At 32.0% G+C, this 21,733-nt stretch overlaps 1 protein-coding gene across 1 annotated transcript in view; it reads left to right on the forward strand.

Annotated features, from left to right (window-relative positions):
- LOC140433939 (uncharacterized) overlaps positions 1-21,733 on the forward strand; it is a 50,912-nt gene that overhangs the window by 9,298 nt on the left and 19,881 nt on the right. Inside the window, exons 4-6 of the mRNA XM_072521911.1 lie at positions 5,989-6,263; positions 11,118-11,233; positions 15,927-16,065. Coding sequence (XP_072378012.1) covers positions 5,989-6,263; positions 11,118-11,233; positions 15,927-16,065 — 530 coding nt within the window. The remainder of the gene's footprint in view (positions 1-5,988; positions 6,264-11,117; positions 11,234-15,926; positions 16,066-21,733) is intronic.

Raw genomic sequence — 21,733 nt, forward strand, 5'->3', positions numbered from 1 at the left:
TATTCTGATTCACTGTCACTCACTTCCAAGCAGTTTTACTGAAATAAAAACAAAATAGTGTACAATAGAGAAAAATCTGTTTTACAATTCAATATGGTATTTTAGATGAGTTATAATGAAATTTAGTAAAATAAAAAATATACACATTACTATAACCTACCGATTATTATATGCAAAATTTACTTATCAAACAATATAATAATATGAAAATAAGACACAAATTACTTCAAACGCAAAACACAATAAATATCGACTTCAGACGACTTTACACCGGCAAGACAGAAAGCTTGTATAAAAACAAAAGTTCAACAATAATATCGGTTATCAATGGTGACTATTGCAAATTGCAAGTTATGAGATAATAAATATATTTTAAAGTATCTTAATACTGACTGAGTCATCTATTTTATAATAGAAAAATAATTTAGATATATGCTTATATATGTGTCTTTATACAAATGGTGTTTAGTTACTATTTATTTATACTGTATAGTATATAGTATATAGTAGTTATTTGCCATTGTATATCTGGTTTTGTACCTTTTTCAAAGTACGCTGTGCAATTGCTTGTTGCAATAGTGACAATGAAGATAAAATCTTTAGGTTTCATACATTCCCTAAAGATAGCGTGACCAGAAAACTGTGGATTATATCTTGTTGTAGATAGGATAATTTTAATTGTAATACTGCAAGAATTTGTTATACACATTTTAAAACTGAAGATTACCAAAGAAATCTACAACAGGAACTTTTAAATTACGTTTTTAAAAGGGTCTAAAACTCAAACCTGAGGCAGTACCTAGTCTTTATTTGCCTAAATCAATATCGGCTACCCTTTTAACCAACCAAAAGAAACGCGTACAAGGAGGCGAACACAGAGAGTCCAAAAAGTATGTTGAGCAGCTTCTTACTACTTCTAGGTTAACGACGTAAGTCTAAATCTTTATTTTTATTAATTATTAGTCATGAAACCTTAATGGTTTTTTCATATCGATTTGTTAAGTAAGAAATTAGCCTCAGCCTGCTATGCAATTTGCAATAAGAACTGTTTCGGAGGAAATCAATTTAGCATCTTCCAAAATAACATATTTTTCTTTGTTAAATCATGTTATCATTATTAAAATATACAATGTTATCATTATTATAAACAATACCAAGATAATTTTATGTGTGAATATTACAAAAATGTCATTTTAAATGTTGTGCAATATTGTGTGCCCTCACTACACTCATATTCGATGGCCAGCTAGCTCATTCGATATAAATAAAGTTGACTTTGTCATTATTTATTTTGATTTTGTGTTTAGTTCAGTAGGTATATATACGTACAAATTTTGTGTACCTCCATTACCACTTTTCTGTATCTTTTTAAACATCTGAAATATCGAACTCTGGAGTATAAGTTAATTAACCTGTACCTACGTGTAATAAAAGATAATTAAAACTTGTCTTATAAAGGATATCTATGTTTTATAAAGGATAAATATTATAATAACATAATTTTATCATCTCTTTATAATTACTATAATTAAATTAGCCAAATTATATAAAAAAAACTTAAAATTAAAAGTCTTTCCTATACAACTACATTCAAATGTTGCGGGAATAAGCGATCTTGACTACGTCATGCGCGAAAGCGAACCGATTTTGGAACATTATGTATCATACCTTGTGTATTCATTGTACCATGAGTAAACAGTTACGTTGAAATAATATTTTGCAGTATTTGTACTGCCTCTGCCGTGTTAGGTTTTTGTCTTGCGCTTCTGTTTTGTTTAGCCGCTTGTTTAGCGCAGTTTGAATCATTTTTTGTATATAGTATGTATGTGAAAAGAAAACTGTAAATGAATAAATATTTAACGCAAAAAGAATTAGAAGAAGTAGTGGCCAAACTCTCCGATTTTAAGGTTCGGTTAAACATTAGGTCCAGCAACAGTGACTCAGACGTGAGTGAAAACTAAGACCATATTGAAGTGTTCAACGACGACGACGACATTGAAAATTCAACTGATTATAGTTCTAGTTTCGACACAATTGATGAAAACTGTGACAAGCCACATATATATAAATCAAAGTTAGGAAGAATCTACTTAGACCACCCACCACGCCCTATACTGCGAGCTATACCAAACATTTTTCGTGAGCAACCAGGACTTCAACATGGAGGCAAAGTAGAAAATATATTGGAGTTGTTTTAAAAATTTTTTACTCCGGAAATATTGCAAAATCTTGTGCGGCATACCAATGGAGAAGCTGAACGTAAAAACGTGCCAAAAACAGATGATACCGAGATTTTAGCTTTACTTGGTATTTTCATTTTGATGGGAGCTAATAATGATACCAAACACTTAGAATATCACGATTTGTGGTCTAAACAATTCGGCAGATCATCGTATATTGCCCCAATCAGTCGAAACAGATTCCGAGAAGTGACAAAAATTTTAAGATTTGACGATAACACCACCAGAACTGAGAGGAAACACGCAGACAAGTTTGCACCCTTACGTAAATGTTTGATTTGCTGAACGATACATTTTTGAAATATTTTAGACCAGGTATGAGCATCGTAATAGAGGAAATGTTATCTTTATTTCGGGGCAGACGTACGTTCAAAGTTTTCATGCAGGAAAAGCCTGATAAATATGGTGTTCTTATCCGTATATTTGTAGATTGTTCGACTCGTTACGTTTTGCGTATGGGGGTTTATGCAGAAAAATATGAAGGCAACATACCAGCATCTAGGGGTCCACAGGGAATAGTAAACAAATTGCTGTCTCTGATTTGAAACTCTAGATGTAATGTAACGACGGACAGATATTACACTTATTTGGAGCTTGTAGAAGATCTCTGCAAAAGACTTCGGTCTGACTTTAGTTAGCACTCTTCAACAAAATCGCAGGCATATACCGAAGGTACTTAAGAAAACAGAAGGAAGACAATTGTTTTCAAATATGTTTGCATTTTCAGATCCAAAGTCCGGAAACTCACCAGTTACTCTTCTTTTTTATGTAACATGTCAGAAGCCTCCAAACATATTTCTCTTTTTATCAACCCAGCATTCTGATCATGTTGTAAGAGACGAACACAAAAATAAATCAGATATAAATATTTTTTATAATGAGACTAAGGGAGGTGTTAATACTTTAGAATTGAAAGCAAATTTAAATGGACTTTTGCACATTTTGTAGTGCATGCCATGCACTTTTGTACCATTCCAACATCATTGTACCAACACTATTCCAACATAGAAAAGGACGATGCCATTCATGTTGCAAATTAGCAAATCCTAGAAGAGAAAGGACCAATACATTGACAAAAACAACCATAGTTTGTTCAAAATGCCAGAAGTATGTATGCGGTAAGCACAGCAGTAAGAAGTCAAATGTTTGTGTATCCTGCGATCATGCTAATTTAACTGAAGTCGGAAGAATTATAAATTCTTATTTTCTTAACTGTTCCATTAACATCTAGGAATACATTTTTATTTGTAAAAGTGTTATTTTTAAATTACTTTTAATAAATAAGTACGTTTTTGATTAATATATATGTGGATATTTATTGACTCCCCTTGGTCCTATCTAGTTCTAATAAAAGGTTGGCCCTGCAAGGGTTAATACATAAAATGTACAAATCAATTTTTCTCAAAAATGGTGCGTAAAAATGGAAATCAATACCCTTTCTAAACGAACCGCTTATGACTGCAATTAAAAACAGTATTTACGCCAAACAATTGGACACATTCCACTAAAAAAAATTTATACAGAATGTTATCAGCTAAACGACAACCGTTTTGAAGATATTTGAATTAAACCGATAATAGGACGCCATCTTTAAAAACGCTTTGTAAAGGATCTAGCTCCTTTAGAAAACGTTTTTTAAAAAGGTGATCTACTTAAAATGAGTTTCAGATTTTGTACTTTTCTTTTGTGAAGAGCTGTTATGGGTGCCATGTATTTACTATCTATAATTTTAAGTTTTTCTATAATAATCCAGTCAGGATAGTATTTGACCTTGCATGGCGAGCTGTCCCAAATTTTACTATTCTAACCATCAAGAGGATCAAAAGTTGTGTAAATTTAAAATCGAGACTGAATTCCGCCGTTGCGTAGCGGCCATCTTGATTTTAAAGGAGAACCGTTTTTGCTCAATATCTCCGCCATTTACAACTTTTAGACAAAAGAGTAAAAACTGAAATTGTTGTAAATGCGATTTCCTACAATTTCTTTTGTAAAATTTTTTTGTATGATCGATATTTTCCGAGTTAAGAAGGAAAATAGTAGGACAGAAGGAAGCATAGTTATTGAATTATCTCGTTTATTATTACCTTTATGATATGAATGTACATTAGCAAAAATAAAGAGAAATATATTTTAAAATAATATATGGTTGAACGCTCGAATATATATACTTAACTCAAATAGGCAGATATTGACCACAGTTTTTGGCATCTTGCATAAGTATTTCGTCAAAAATGTTGGCTTCTAATAGTATTTAGAAAAAATGTTGGCTTCTAAAAATATTTAGAAAAAAAATATAAAGGATCATGATGCTCTTCACTTGGAGCGTTGTATGGGTAGGTTGTTGTTTCTTATTCCAAGCCAAATCTCGAGGTTCAAAATCTTTCTTACACCATTTTACAGATTTTTTGGTTGTTACAAAGCTAAAATAGCCTTCTTTTGAGGTAAATGGTCTATCAAATGGTAAATCGTTCTCATCATCCTAGTGTGACCAAGATTCGTTCGCGTCATCCTCGTGTGACTCAGGGATTTGAATGTTTGTGGCCTCTGTGTGATTAGCCCCTACACGAACATCTTTTTTTTGCCTGACAAGGGCTCTGAAATGTTAGTTTTATCTCTCTCCTCATTCCAGTATGACTCAGATAGGTCCCAATTTATCGACACCTACACGAACTTTTATTTTACTTAAGAAGATTTCTGTAATATCTTCCTCCTCGTTCTCGTCACTAAGTTTAATATCAGAAACGGTATCCAGTAATTCCAATAAAATAGCTGCATATTTTTCATTTTCTGGATCGTATTTTCTCTTTAAAAATAAAAATATTTTCATAGACTTTAGTAAATCACCTACTAAAACCCACATTTAAATAAAAATATATAAAAAACGAAAATACATATTTTTTTAAAAACATGTATTATACCTACATGTATATTTATTGCATCTAGCTCAAAAAAAATTAAATTATATATGAAAATATACCTATTCATTTCCATTTCAGTCCAATCCTTATGTTCATAATTATGCCCAACAAATAAAAATCGATTTTTTTATTGGTATAAATATTTTTTTTCTACAAAATACGTATGAACATAAATTCTTTTATCGTTTTACTGCACAATGGAATTATGTTAAAAATGATAAAAATTATATAGCAAATGGATTTTCTTGGATTTTTATATACTTACCATGAGGAAGTTCTCGTTACAATTACTTCTGCGTCGCGATTATGATTCAGTTTTAAAATAAAGGCTCCTCTAAGTGATCTACAGAAGTTTCTCACATTAGTAGTCAAGATTTCTTAAAGATGGAGCTAGCTGAAATACTTGTGCATAATAACTATTATGAACCGAGGATCTGAAAGAGTTAATAGAAATATTGCCATTTACTGTGAGGAGAATTTATACTAGCATATTTGCCTCAAGTATTTTCGACCCTTCATAAAAATGGGGTATCTTGTTCTAATAAAGTGTATATAACTTCTTTTGATAATCTGCCAAATGATATAAATAAGATACATAGAATTGTTTTTAGGTTTAAAGAATATTTAAATTTGATTTTATGTTAGTAGGTTAGTTTTTCTTAAATAAGGTCAAGTCAAAAAATATTAAACATTTTTTTTATAATCTGTGCTTTTATTCTTATGAAGATTACAAAAACCTAGTAACATACTATATTGCATATACATAATATTTTATCCTATTTATATAACCAAATTTAACAATACCAAACCAATATATTCAAATATTTTAGATGATATCCAAACGATTGCACTTCCACCCGAAAATTCAAAAGCTAGTTATAAAGGAAAAAATGCTCTAGCAACTGGATGGGGAAGATATAGTGATTATTCTAAAAATATTTCACCAGTATTGAGGGAAGTGAATATTCCCATTATTTCAAATTTTTGGTGTGGTGTACATTACTTAGGAAGTATTACCGATAGTCACATATGCGCATCAGGCACTGGTGGTAGGGCTACGTGCAACGGCGACTCTGGAGGACCATTGGTTGTTCATGGAGTCCAAGTAAGTTTTCAATATTTACTTTTTAATAATAAAAATACACCTTTCAGTACTGATTATATTATCTATAATAATGCAGCAATTCTTAACACAAGTAACGAAGGTTTTTTTAATGACATAGACATTAGTTATTTTACCAGTTGGAATAGATTCTCCAATCAGATAAAGTAGTAGAGGTTTGGTTATAGAGGACATGGATTTTAACAAGAGCTATGAGTCATGCCGATGCAGTACACAAGTTTACCTGTTATTTACAAGGTCATAGCTCTTGTCAAAATCCATTACCTATATGTATATGCAGATATCTATATCCTATGGAGTATAAACTACGGAGTTAGTGAAACAAGATGGCCATGTACATCGACATCAACCAGAGTATTTGCAAAATAAAACAGATAAAAACAACGAAATATACAGAGAAACTCGTAACGAAGCAAAAAAAAAATTGGGTGATCTGAGAGGAAAAACTATTGATTCATTCCGTCCTCTTCATCATTCAGGATAATGTTTATCCAGCCATCCTCTAATCATCAAATTCTTAAATAACACAAAAATTTGACCTCTTTGCTCCAAGTGAAGGTAATCTAATTCCGATAATAAAAAGTTATCCAGCAAATGCAAATATACTTCCTGATTTAACGTCTCCAGAAATACGGTCTGATTTTTTAAAAAGGTAAAACGTACACAAACATTTATCTTTTTAGCAAATTGACTATTCAAATTATGTAATATGCGTTATCACTATCCCAATGAAAGGAAGGTTTCAACTAGCTCAATGAATCCCGGCAATTGTAGGAGGAAACGGTCCCGTTTGTCGTGAACTTTGCTTCATCAACAACTAAAATATTGTAGTGAAAGATCAGTCATTCATAAGTTTTTTTACCAATGATTACACAAAATCCAAGCCTCATGTCGCAATTACAATCTTGAATGGTTCTAATAAATTAAATACAATTTTTAGTTTTAATAAATTTCAATGTAAAAAACAAACAAAAATGATTTATTCAGTTTTATTTCATATATCTGGATAATTTTAATTACAGACCCCAAATTATTAATTAGATTTTATTATATTTCAAGGTTCTTATTTAAGTTCAGAAATACCTCTTAATCTTTGTTTTAATGTTTAGTTTCAAATCTTTATACCTCAGCAAAGTTCTTCTCAAAACACACGAATAACTTTTAATTCTGAAATTTCCCAATATTCGTTCATCAAAATCTCTGTACTCTGTACACAGTACACAACGTCCTAACGATTCTTTCGATTTCTTTTGGCTGCCAGAAATTCCCTTGTCTATGTTTCTTCCGATGAATAATAACTTTTTTGTACTTACAATAACTACTACTAATTTAAACTGCAATTTCTCCTAATCAGCATTTATAGACCAGCATTGCTACCACTTTTTAACTCTTGTTCACAAATTACTTTTACACTGGTTAAGTTTTCCGGAACTCGCTCAGTTGTCAGGATTGCATGATTTTCCTTCTAAAGTTAAACGTGGATCACCACTTACTCAAAAATTCACCTAACATTTAAACTCTCCTTCCACATTCTCTTTTTAACTAATCATTTTTCCTATTTCAAAAACAAACCAAATTTCCCAGTTTCAAAATTGACTGTACTTTCAGTCATACAGACAGTATAAAAATATATTATTTTTTAATTACATAAAATGTAAAAAATGAAAAAAATTATTGACATTATATCGATCTCAAAAAATATGATTAACCCCTCAAAAACTTATAAAAACCTTAAAAAACATGGTTTTATGGGTAGCTTAAAGGTGCTTCGTCCAATTTCTGAATGTCCTAAAGGCCTTATTTACTTTAAAATATATATAACCTATTTATTTATTTATTTATCGTATGGCAATTAGAACATATTTAGAACAAATACACAAACACTAGTAATATAGGTATTTGACAAACTTTAAATAGTTACAAACAAACATCAAGTGTATTAATATAATCAATTGACTCTGAAGTTGCAAACAGGAAGTCTTCAGGGCTACCATTGTAGGATCTTGAGGGACACTCTTGAATAATGTGGTAGATGGTTTGGTTCTCCCCACAGTCACATTGAGGAGACGGGTTCTTTCCCCATTTATGTAGCATGTATGCACATCTGCCATGTCTGGTTCGGATCCTATTTAGAGTGGACCATGTTTTGCGTGGAAGATCAAAACCTGGTGGCTTCCTCGGCATCCTCGGTATCTTGGTGGATCGGCAGGTTTATATTGTTCATGGTCTTTTTGTATTCACGTGTAAGTTCGTCGACTCGTCGTAAATGTGGAGGTGGGATGTGACTTAATACTGGAAGCCATTGGGTGGGAGTTGATTTAATTGTACCAGCTATCATCCTCATAGTGCTGTGCAGCTGATTGTCGACCTTTTTTACGTGTGGACTGTGTAGCCAGACTGGAGCACAATATTCAGCGGTCGAGAAAACAAGGGCTAAGGCAGTAGAGCGGAGAGTGGAAACCGATGCTCCCCAGGTGGTACCGCAGAGCTTCTGTATAATTTTATTTCTTGTACTCAACTTTTGGGCAGTTTTTGTTAAATACTCTTTAAATGATAGCGTTCTGTCTAGTGTTACGCCCAGGTACTTCGGTGTTTTGTTGTGGGTAAGTGTGGTATTTTCAAACCGTATGTTGAGTTCCTTTCCAGCAAGTTTATTGTTCAGGTGAAAGCAACTAACTTCTGTTTTGGATGCATTTGGTTGAAGTCGCCACTTGCGAAAATATTTGCCCAATGTATATAAGTCTGCCGTCAGAACTTCTTCAGACGTTTCTAGTATTCTGCATCGTCTAGCGAGGGCCCAGTCATCGGCGTATCCGAACTTTCTTGACTGCGTTTCCGGCATATCTGCAAGGTATAAGCTAAATAGTAGTGGAGAGAGCGCTGACCCCTGTGGTAGGCCATTCTTAAGTTTCTTTGGTAGGCTGATATCTGTGCCCATCACTACTTGAAACATTCGGTCGTTGAGCATGCTATCTATTAGGCGTGCTATTGATTATATAACCTATAAACAACCTTGATATGATCTATTTTGCAGTCTATAAAATGGAGTCAATCCCCCAAATCCCCTAAAAAAGTAGTGTTTCGGACTTTTGAAGATGGCACACCATATAGAAAAATCTCAAAAAAATCAGAGATAAAGTTTTTGATCAAATGTATAAAATAAATAAAAATTAAACCTGCAGCCACCTCTGAAAAAAAAGTTATATGCTTTTTTCGAAAAAAAATGCATTTTTAGGTTATGTACAATGTAGGTACACTCAACCTACGGGTCCATAAAAATAGACAAATTGCACTGAGTTTTATTTTTTAATTACATAAAAAGTGATATGAGAAAATTAATTCAATGACTGTCTGAAAAAATATGATTAATCCCGCCAAAATCCTTAACAAGCTTGAAAAAAGTGGTTTTAGGATGAATTTAAAGGTGTTTCGCCCAATTTCTTCTATTTATTTTTTAATCACATAGAATGTAAAAAACAAAAAAATTAATTCTGGGGTTGAGGGCAGTTTGCCTAACTTATCGGGGGTACCCTTTATAGGTACCTTCATTTATCTTTATAAATAGTTAAATATTATTTTTCTCAATGACCTGGTAAAATACTTAAAAATTATCTTAATATTGAATGTTATTTAAAACAATGAAAAATTAAAACTTACCTTGGTCATTGTCATATCGTGATTATTATGTATATAGGAGAATTTCTCTCTTTTTACTATCTACTCTTCATATAAATTTGGTGTTGCATATAAAAAAAATAATGTACATGTAATGTAAATAAAAGTATATAAAAATAATTACAGGTATATCTTTCTTTGTATCGACCACCATCCGGAACTATTCAGCTCAGTAATAATCTGCTAAGGCAGGAAAACAATAAAAACTTACTGTAAACTTCTCTTTGTTTCATTATACACGCTTTGACTGCAGACTTTGTGGATTCTCTTAATAAAAATGACTGGGGAAACTGCTTCCCAGCCAACAAGTTGATGAATTACGGACACTGCTTTACCTCCACCGCCATAAGCAGGCATGTCCAAATATTAAGGAAACCATATGTTTCTTAATAATAAAATCGCAAATAACTTATACTTTCACTCCTATTTCTTGCGGGCCAACAACGACAAAAATATTTACTTGACTCTCAGATGGTCTAAATGAAAATTGATGCTACTGGGTATCTGGTGAGACGCCAGACCCCCAACCTGTTCCAGATCTCAACCGGGAATAAATTGAAAAAAAAAGCCGCTTTAATGTTAATTCTCCTAACTTTCTCAATATTACCACTTAATGAGCTATTGGTTGCGCGTAGAGGCATCTGCCAGGAGCATTGTACATTAAAAACAAACACTTATAACTCTGTTAGCGACCGTTTTCAATGCAAATAAATGATTCGATTTTGTTTATTCCAATTGAAGCTTTTGAGACACAATTCTTACAGAGAAACGATTAGCCCAAGGCAATCTGAAAATAAACATTTAAATTTTGTTTATTTTCGTTCGAAGAGAAATCTTCGAAAGTGTTTTACTTCGAAGTATTTTTAAAAAACAAAATTAAAACCTTGTACATAATGATATTTGAAATACTTGAACTGAAACTTGAAATACAGAATGGGACAAAAAAATGCTACAACTACTATGAATTCCTGTGTACTATTCTTATCCTTTCTAGTCTCCATACTACTGCAGATTTACAGAAATAAATTTCCACAGCAACAGTTAGTTCCTCTTTTCTAATTTCTTTATTTTTGAAATTACTTCTTCAAGCAGTTTTTTATAATGTTTTGGTTTAGTAAAGTTGTTTTAATATATTTTTTTTAATTATAAAATGTATTTTAGGTCGGCATTGTTTCATTTGGAGTAATTTTTGGATGCGAGATTGGTTGGCCAGTGGTATTTTCACGTATTACATATTTTTCAGACTGGATTCACGAAAATATGATTGATGACGAATAATTGTCTAATGTATTAAATTTTTATTTTTTTACGTTTATATACAAAGTGAAATAGATGTACAGAAATATGTTTATTACAAATTTTATTAAATAATTTTTAACGCAGCAAATGTAAACTTTCGCCAAAGATGTTTTGTAATGGTGCATTGTATTCGATAGACAATGTTCTGTAACTGTTTCTCCCTGAAGTTTTGGTCCGCAATTGAGTTAGACTTCAAAAGCAATGAAGAAGTCTGCATCTGTTTCAATGTTCGTTTTCGGAAAAAAAGAAAGGTTGAAAGTAGTAGTAGGAGTAAATTGTACTATATCTATTTTTATAATGGCACTTGGGTCAGTGAAGTGGTCTACTGATAGCAATTGGATTCTAAATGATGCTTTTCAGTTGTAGTTATGATTAAAAGTTCTAAATTTGTATCTTAACAATAATCTTAGTCGGTTGGTCCAAATCGTTATTGGAGTTTTAGGTGCATTTTGGAAGGGATTTATATTTTGTAGTGTTAAGAGCCACACTCTGTTTAGATGCAAATCTTGTTTTTTACAATTATAGTTAATCAGGTAGTTTTAAATATCGATAGCCTCCCTAATATTCATGGATATTATTTTGATGTTTTAGCATTTTATTATAAGCCGTTATAGTTCTTCGTATGAAATTTGATAGTTGTCTTGTGTGATGTTTTGTTCTGTAACGGCTGGTTTTTGGCAAACAAGTATTTCTCTATAACCATTGAGAATCTGGTAAATTTCACAAGTGGATTTGCTCTTGAAATTATATCTATGATATGATGATAATAATATCTAATTTATATTGGAATCAAACTGCCAAGGTAAGAATTGACAACCAGTACACCCAAAATATCAAAATACAGAGAGGAGTCCGCCAGGGTTGCGTACTGTCCCCACTACTTTTCAATGTCTACAGTGAAGCGGTATTTCAAAAAGCGCTCTCAGGCTCAATAGAAGGTATATCTATCAATGGAAAAGTTTTGAATAACTTACGTTTTTCAGACGATACAGTAATAATGACGGATAAAAACAATGATTTACAGAACGTAATGTAACGCCTTAATGAACGCTGTCATGAGTACGGACTGAACATAAATTTAAAGAAAACTAAATGCACGATCATAACTAAATCTGCACATGCAAATATCCAATTGACTATTGAAGATAATGCAATTGAGAGTGTTAATAACTATAAATACTTAGGAACATGGATAACATCAGATGTAGACCAAACCAAAGAAATTAGGACACGCATTGAAATAGCACGTGCATCATTCATTAAACTTTAAAACAAAAAATTTCTTTGTTGTCGGAATATAAGGTTAGAACTACGCCTGAGAATGCTTCGATGTTACGTGTTCTCTACTCTTCTTTATGGCTTGGACGCGTGGCCACTAAAACAAGTCCATCTGAATAAGTTGGCCGCCTTTAAATTTTGGTGTTACAGACGAATCCTACGAATATGATGGATTCAAAGAATGTCAAACGTGAAAGTAACTAGAAGGATAGGAAATGAGGCGGAAATGATATTAACTATCAAAAGACGAAAACTTGAGTACTTAGGACATGTGATGAGAGGGCAAAAATACGCATTATTACAACTGATTATCCAAGGCAAAATCCTTGGAAAGCGAAATGTGGGAAGACGAAGAATATCCTGGCTTAAAAACTTAAGGGAATGGTTTGAATGCAGTAGTGCAGAACTTTTTATAGCAGCAGTCAACAGAGTCCGCATAGCCATGATGATTTCCAACCTTCGATAGAAGATGGAACTTAAAGAAGAAGAAGGATCTGCTCTTCTATATTTCTGATGTTTTGCTAATATTTTGCCGATTATATTTATAACATCTTTAATATACAATAAGACAGCTTTACTTTTTGGTTCTCGTTGTTTGTCGATATTGCGATTGATTCTTTTTGGATGTAGATCTATTTCGTTGGGTGTTTTTTAGGATTTAATCTTCTTATGGTTGTATGATTTGCATCGGCTTTAATAATGTCTGCTGCAGTTACAGACGAAACCTCAAAGAGAAACAATTACACCACGTCTTATATATTTGAAAGGACTTGTTAAATAATAATTATAAAAATTATCAATCAATATGTCAAACCTTGATGATAAAGACAACACTATATTCTCCATTTATAAATAAAAAGTGTTAATAGTTTTTTGTATTGTTTATTATTATTTATTCCCGATTCTTAGAAAACAATATTAACGTAATGTATTATAACCTTACTCTTTCTATTGTAGTGTTAATATATATTTCTGTATACACATGAATACATTAATACTTAAATAAAGATCTATATTTTAATGGACCTAAATGGATCTAAATTTAATTATATAAATCTTGACAATAAAACAGCGATCGGTACAACTCTGTCTAAATAGCAGATAAAACTATCTGACATACAAGAATTGGTCACAAATCGAAGACTGCCACAGAAAACTCCAAATAACAGCAGGACAACACACCTATACGGAATTCCAAAAATTTAGTATCAATTCAGTAAAGAAAATGTACCCTTCAGATTAATTTGCAGCAGCATGGGCTCTCCTTCAAGAAAATTGTCAAACTTCCTCCTAGACATAGTACCTTTAGCACACAGTATGGTGAATATATGTAGATAATGTGTTCTCTATTTGACCTCACGAAGTAGAAGCTTTAAATAAATGTCTGATGGACACCAACAGTAAAGAAGAATCAATGATTTATTCACCATGGAAAAAGAAAACAACAAGTCACCTCCTTTCCTGGATGTGTTAATCACAAGAGGGAATCCAGGATATGCAATCAAAGTTTACAGAAAACCAACCCACACCAACAGGTATTTAAATTACTGCTCACTAATCAAATATATGGGATGTAAGGAATAGTAATGCGCAATATATAGCCGCTCCTATCCAAATGTCAATCTCACCTGCCCGTATGACCATTTTGATTATGATCATCCGGTGTATCCCTCTAGATATCAAACGAGGCTCTCTATCAAACAAGTAGAGACAAAACCTAGCTTCATCTCTGAAGAACATAAAACTCCATTCTTGTAAGAACCACATATTCTTGTGCCGACCTTAATCTGAGTCCACGATTTTCATGACGAAACATGAGAACCCTAAATGGAAGTCTGGTGTGCAGATCAGTTACATTTAAATTATTCTTAAAGGTTGGTCACGTACGGTAATGTATGTATTTTCTAAGGCCCCATAGAGACGTGCAGTTATATACACAGTTAGACGAGCTAATCCCACCACATACGGATGATGTCGAGGAGTAGTTTCACATTAACAACCCCCATGTCTTTCGGCGACATTACCAAATTGTTCACATCGACGCCACAATGGCGAAATCACACTCGGAGATACGTCAAAATGACGTGCCACATTAGCTTGTGAAAGATCAGCCTGAATCATATTCAGAGCACTTACCATTTGAATATATTTAAACGCCATCGCTCCATGACTATCTTTGCATTTAATAATTTTGTTTTAGTAAAATTTTAAAGTATCTTAAGACTATCTTTTGAAGATTTGAAGCACTATTTCTTTGAGGCGCTGTCACTTTTGCCTTAATAAAACGGTGCAATTGACAAATTAATTTACATAGCATACCTTGGTTTGTAGAGAACAAATTTTCAAATCGAATGGTATGTATTAACAATAAGTTTTTATTGAAAAAATTGGAATAATAATGGTGTTCCTTAAGTCGACTTTACATTATTTAATTTTCATGTTATGCAAGAGCTATGTAAGACAGATTATGTAACTGCGCATGCCCACGCAATATTTCCAAGCAATATCTGTGCTAGACGAAAAATTAGAACGAGTTCTATTTTTTCATTACAATTCATGTTACCAATATATCAAAATTTATAATTTAGGAAAAAACTTAACCTTGTTGTGTAAGTGTAAAAGTTATTTATTGGATGTGATAATTTGTGATTTATATTTAATGCTTTACTGAAATGTCCAAGTAAAATATCCAAAGGTAATGTTTTGATATATTTCTTCCGTTGGCAACAGTGAAAGTGGTATCTCAAAATTGCGCAAAAATAGCTCTGATGTAAACAGATCACGCTAGGCAGGAGATATGATATGCAAGACGACTTGCATAATATGAGACTTGTCTAGATGTAAAGCTATCTTTAGACATTTTTGATGTACCTATGTCGATGAGTTATGATCTATAAAACTGAATAGAAATAAATCTACCCCACAGCTTCATCATATTGATTATTTTGTTTATTCAGGTTAAATATGGTTTTCGGACTTAATTATTGACTTTGTTTCTACTATTGTTGGGGAGATTAATGGATTCAAGATCGAAGAGCTTTGAGGTTTATATCATAATGGATATTATTCATACAAAATTACTAAAGCTGTAATAAACTTAATATGTTAGACTAGATGCAAATTACACATGTTATCAAACTAAATTGAAAAAAAAAATTAACCTACCTAGAAAAATTAACCCAACAACAAAACTCAAATATAGAACCGAAGCAAAATAAATTGAAAAATAGAAAACTTTTGACCTGTATATGCCTATTTACACAGTTTTTTAACCAGAAAGCCTAATGAGTTAGGTATAATGAAATTGAAATAATCTTACAGTGATTCGACTTATTCTTGTCAACAAAAATATTATATTACCAAGAGATAAGATAAAATGAGGTGTACCTAATTTCATTTTGTATTTTATCTTAATAGTTTGAATGTTATATGTATACCATTATTCGAATCTAATATTTTTATGTACCTATACGTCAAAATGTGTAACTATTATGGTGTCTATGTTGTGCTAGTGAGTAGTTGTATATATTTGGTAAGTTTGTGAATATTAGCAGAAAGTTAATGTTTATTCATCATTTATTCAAAATAAATTACTTCTTAATAATCATAACATGAAAAATGTAAGCGTATACCTACATTTTAATAACATATTGCATATTTGTAAAAAAATGAAAACTTTAATTGAACAAAATAAATACACTTAACGCTATTTTAAAAAGTACCAAAAAAAGACTTGCAATGTCTAATGAAAAGGTAGAGTAAAAAAATGTAGGGTTTAGGGATTTCAAAAAAATGTCACCCTCTGAGTTTTATAATGCTATTTAAAAATAGTTTTGACATTTGTCATAATAAAAATTGGCCAAATAAAAATGCTCTTGTAAGAAGAATTAAAAACGGACAGTGAGAACACACACAAAGAAATATGACGTTCTATAAGATTCACAAAGAGCAGAAGTGAAGGAATTAATAGATCTAAAACACATCAAAAAGGATGCATGGATTAACTATCTGAAGAAGTTATATATGGAGGAAAAGCAAATTATGTTGGAGCCACAAACACTAGAAATTGCCATAAATCATGAAGTTCACGTAAGCAATCATGAAATACAAAAAACACATGAAAAACTAAATAACAGAAAAGCAGCAGGTAAAGACGGGATACCAACTGAAATATTGAAATATGGAGGAGCAGCAATGACGGATCAACTAACAACGTTAATTAACAAGATTATAAGCCAATAAAATACCAGAAGAATAGAGGACAACAAAATAACTGTTGATAAAGTGGAGTTAAGGTACGTCTAACATGAAGACTGGTAGTCCGATTTAGATTCTCGGGACGACTGTGTGACTCTGAGTGGCGTGTAGAATATGGCCATTATGAACGCTGCTTTTTCGCGTAGACAGTGTAGAGCGTTGAATGATCCCTGTACAAGAGAACAGGCTAAAGCTCTTTTGCTGCTTAGTGACGATGTTTTAATAAAGTTAAAACAATCAGTAGGAATACAAATCCAATTAATAAGATACGACATATTTACGAGGAGTATAATACCTCATCAGTGTGTTAGGTACCTGAATTCAGAATGGAACGTTTATTCCGGTAAACGTCTGAGTCAGCGCATCGGTTGTTAGCGTGCAGGTGCATTTTAGCCAGGCCAGCCTAAATTCGAAGAATTATTTGCACACTGACTCGGTAAGGATCTCCGCCGGCTCTCTGACTTTGAAAAACAGCGTTCATCTTGGACGTACCCTATGGCAGGATCGTACCCTGCCTTACTCCATTTTCAATACCAAATGTCTCTGTCAGATCTTCGTTTAACCGCACCATAGCCTTGGAATCGTCCAAGGTCATTTGTATAGCTTTGACTAACTTTTTGGGTAGACCTAGCATCTCTTGCCTATATGTTCAGTCGAATGTCTGTTTGAAATCGATAAACCTACAGGTTGTGTATTGATATGTTATATTCAGCAATTTTTCGTGTATACTTGTTAACATTTTTCTAATATTTTCTTTGAAAACGGATATATAAAAAAAGGTTAACGGCATATAATATCTTATAGACGACATTTAAAAATGTTATACCTCTGTAATTTTCACCCACTTTAGGGAGTCTTTTGTCTCCCTTCTAATATATAGGAAGTATGATTCTTAATTTGCAGTCCTCTAGGATGATGATCCTACGCTGCAGATTAATTTATGTATTAGTTTCCGTAACATATGTCCACCATTCTTTATCAGTTCTAAGTTATTTCTTCTGTGTCAGGTACTGTCTATTTAACTAGTCAGCAGATATGGTCAAAATAGCACCTTTCTACTTGATATTCAAATTCCGTTTTAGTATTCTTACTGTAGTTTTGTGAACTACTTAGCTTTATTTATATTTATTTATTATTATTACTTAGTTTTATTTAGTACCCTAATATTCAATCGAAATATATATTTAATGTTTATCAACCATGTGCTTATGGCCTCATGACATATTTCTACATAACCTTAAAATCTATACATAATCTGTCATGTCATGTCACTACTCTGCACGTCACGGCCACAGGAGGAACACCATAAAAAGGATTAAGGGAAGTAGTACACTTTAAACGCTGTCTTAGTACTTTCCTTAATTTTGCACATAAAGAAACTCTCTTATTGGTCATTAATAAACAAAAAAATAAAAGAAGTACATATTATACTCCATTCGTCAAAGACGAAAATGCCATGAACCTCTAAAAATCATTCAAACAAGCTGAATTTTGCTGAGAATGTCAATCTTGGGACCCCAAAAATATACAAAAAGTTTACCTTTCCTACTCCCCGGCTTCCTTCTATAATACCCCTATATTTAGGGTGGATGAAACGGAAAACGGAAAAAAATCGATTTCAAATAAAAAATGTAGTTGAGATAAGTTTAAACAAACATGTTTATTAGCAGTTTTTGTCTAGAATGAACCGTTCTTTCAGAAACAACGCTTGAAACGATGGCGATTTTAAATGTCAGTTACGCGCGCAAAATCAATTTTAAATAAAATTTCTATCAACACGACTGACGGTAAAAATTTAATATCTTTTGATCAGAGTCTCCTATCGACAAATATCAAAATGCGTTTTAAAGGCAAAGACAGTTAAAGAGAGTGTGTTTCTATAAAGGTGTTGAATAAATAAACATTTCGCAATTTTTACCATTTGTTACCATTCTTGTAACGGGGTTTAATTAAGCATCCAGAAATCAGATCTAAGTAACCCAATTCAGTTTAAAAATTTTAAATCCTTTTAATAATATTAATCATTGCTTATTGCTCAATGCGATTGTTTGTTTATGACATTGAAAATATCGATAACTAGAACACGCTTACCGAGGCGCTGACCTAGTTAAATTTGCAATGTAATTAAAAGCTTATTTAATATTGGGTACAAATTATATTAGTAAGACATTATTATATAAACAAATGCACCTGAGTTAAATAGCTGGATAATAACGAGAGTAGATCATTAATCATTAAGAATTAAGTGTTAACAGTCAAAGCTAGTGTTGTCATCCGACAACTGGTACTCTCTCTATTATTGTACTTAGAGAACCAATTAAGTAATTATGAGTATCCAGTGAGTTCTAGTTAATTAACCCCATGCAGGTGTAAACTACTCCTATAGTTCCACTATATGGAACTCCTGATGGAAGCAGTCTAATAAACATTATATGATTATCCAACATTATTATATTCTTATAAGATCAATAAAATTCGTCACTTCCATTAACCGGTCATTATGGCATTTTCATTGTTAAAGTTTCGGTTTTGAGTTCTGGCAACAAATGTAATCAAAACTCAAAATTTGAATTTTTTGTTATAGGTTTTAAAGACTAGGCTTTAACAATGACAATTTCGTAGGGACCGCTCAGTGAAAGTGATCTCATGAGAATTGGAAAAAATCTCAAAAATTGTACAACGTATATTTATTTAACAGATTTATAAAAACTGACTTTATTTTCAGCAAAATAAATAAATTGCATTGAAAGCTGCACTTTTCACCACCTTTAAAACGCATTTTGATTTTTGTCAATAGGACACTGATCAAAAGATATCGAATTTTTACCGTCGAGTTGATACAAATTTTATTTGAAATTGATTTCGCGCGAGTAATTGACAGTGAAAATCACCGGAAGCTTCAAGCGTTGTTGCTAAGAGAAATAATATTTATTCTACAGAAAGATTACTTAAAAACATTTTTGTTCAAAATTATCTTAGCTAAATTTTTTATTTGAAACATTTATTTTACAGCGCGGCGTACACATTCTTGGTAAATCGATTTTTTCCGTTTTCTCCCCTAAGAGGGGGCTTTTAGAGTGTAGCCGGAGGGTAGAAATGGTAAAAATTTTGCATCTTTTTGGGATCACAAAATTAATATCCTTAGCAAAATTCAGCTTGTTAGTATGATTTTTAGCAGAAGCATTAAAATTCTAAAATCAATCAAATCTAAAAATATTTCAAATTAAATCACTATTTATTCAAATTCCGCTCTCTGAACCAATACAATCCTTAATCTGCCAAATGCAATCATGTATTTACATAATAAATTTTCACATTCCAATCTTTTGTTATTTTGAGTTTTAATTCTTGTTTTTCTTTAAATTATTTAATTAACATTTTCTTGTATATCTCAATTCTGTCCAAGTCTGGCCCTGTTATTACAATATCATCTACATAATATTGACAAATAGATTATTTCTTCATGTTTAAAAACTTTTGTGTACAAACAGTAATCAGCCTCCGATCTTTTGTAGCACATTTTAAGTAAATATTCATTTATTTTGATGTTACAATATTTTCATGCTTACTTTAGCCCATAAGGTGATTTATTTAGCTTCAAGACTTTATTTATTTTACAATTTTTTCTGCCTATTGCATAAATATATACATTTTCTCTTAGCTCTCCATTCAGGAATGACGTTTTTATATCTAACTGTTTAAAATAGTATTTATATCGATTTCCAACTATCAGCGGTGTTGATAGTTGTCAGATAATGGAATGTTCTTACTTCTTACTTCGCAACACCTTCAGTTTTAATCCTCTTTTTTTTGTTGAACATTTTCACTTTCACTGTACCCCTTTTCTAAATCGGCCTTTTTCTTCAAAATCACTAACTTGAGTTTTTCCTTTTTTTATTCGGCCAAAACTCACACACTATAATTATTTTTTTCAGATGCTTCTATCACCGAAATGTTTTCTTCCAAATTTAAAAACTTTTTTTTAGTCGAACACATTGTTACCCTTAAGGTCGCGGCATATTATCGTGCACCTATAGTTTCCGCCACGTAGCGTTTCGAGTCAAGCAATCGGACTGCACGTTCACATTTTCATACATAGAACGTTTCAGTTTGGTTCGGTGAAGATACGATCCCTCTTTTCTTGACAAAAATTATGTGAAATTGCTCTTCTACTTAATGATGAAGAACGAAAAACTGTAGTAAAAAGAAGGTTTGAAGTACGTCCAATGCTAAGAGAAAGGAAAAAGGAAGGTGAATACTGGACTTTATACAAAGAATTAATTGATGACGATGAAAAATATTATAGACATTTTAGAATGAATAGGATTCAGTTTGAATATGTTTTAAATTTAATTACACCTTTAGTTAAAACAAAATACTACATTTAACAAAGCCATACATACCAAACTAAAGAGTATTTTTAAAAAAGAAGAGGTATCACATCCGTGCAAAAGTCCTAATTTTTTATCATTTTCGTGTTTAATTGTAACAAAGCAATGAAAACACGATGCGTAAATGATAAAATAGCCTCGAAAATTATTTTTTCAAATACTCTGTATCAAAATCAAACAAATACCTAAATAAACAACGAGGGGAAAACGACGGACATCTAATTCACATTATCCTTACCAACCGGTTACGACTCGTTACGTAGCCGTCGGCATCAGTAAAATATTGTTTTTGAATATACTGAACGGAAACGTTAAGTGTATGAAACGCTACGATCCGGACCGTTGATTTCATATTTAAAACCATTTAAATTATTTTTTTTCGGAAACTAAACACTACATGCTGCAAACGCAACGTGCATGATAATATGCCACGACCTTTATAGACAAGAATATCGTAACTAAATTAGAAATGTGCACAAAGTATGAATAAATTCCAAAATGGGTTTTTTTCAAATCAAACTTGATGTACTTAAAGTACCTAGTTTTATGACC

Source organism: Diabrotica undecimpunctata, chromosome 2, assembly GCF_040954645.1.
Source record: "Diabrotica undecimpunctata isolate CICGRU chromosome 2, icDiaUnde3, whole genome shotgun sequence".
Classification (NCBI taxonomy): Eukaryota; Metazoa; Arthropoda; class Insecta; order Coleoptera; family Chrysomelidae; genus Diabrotica; species Diabrotica undecimpunctata.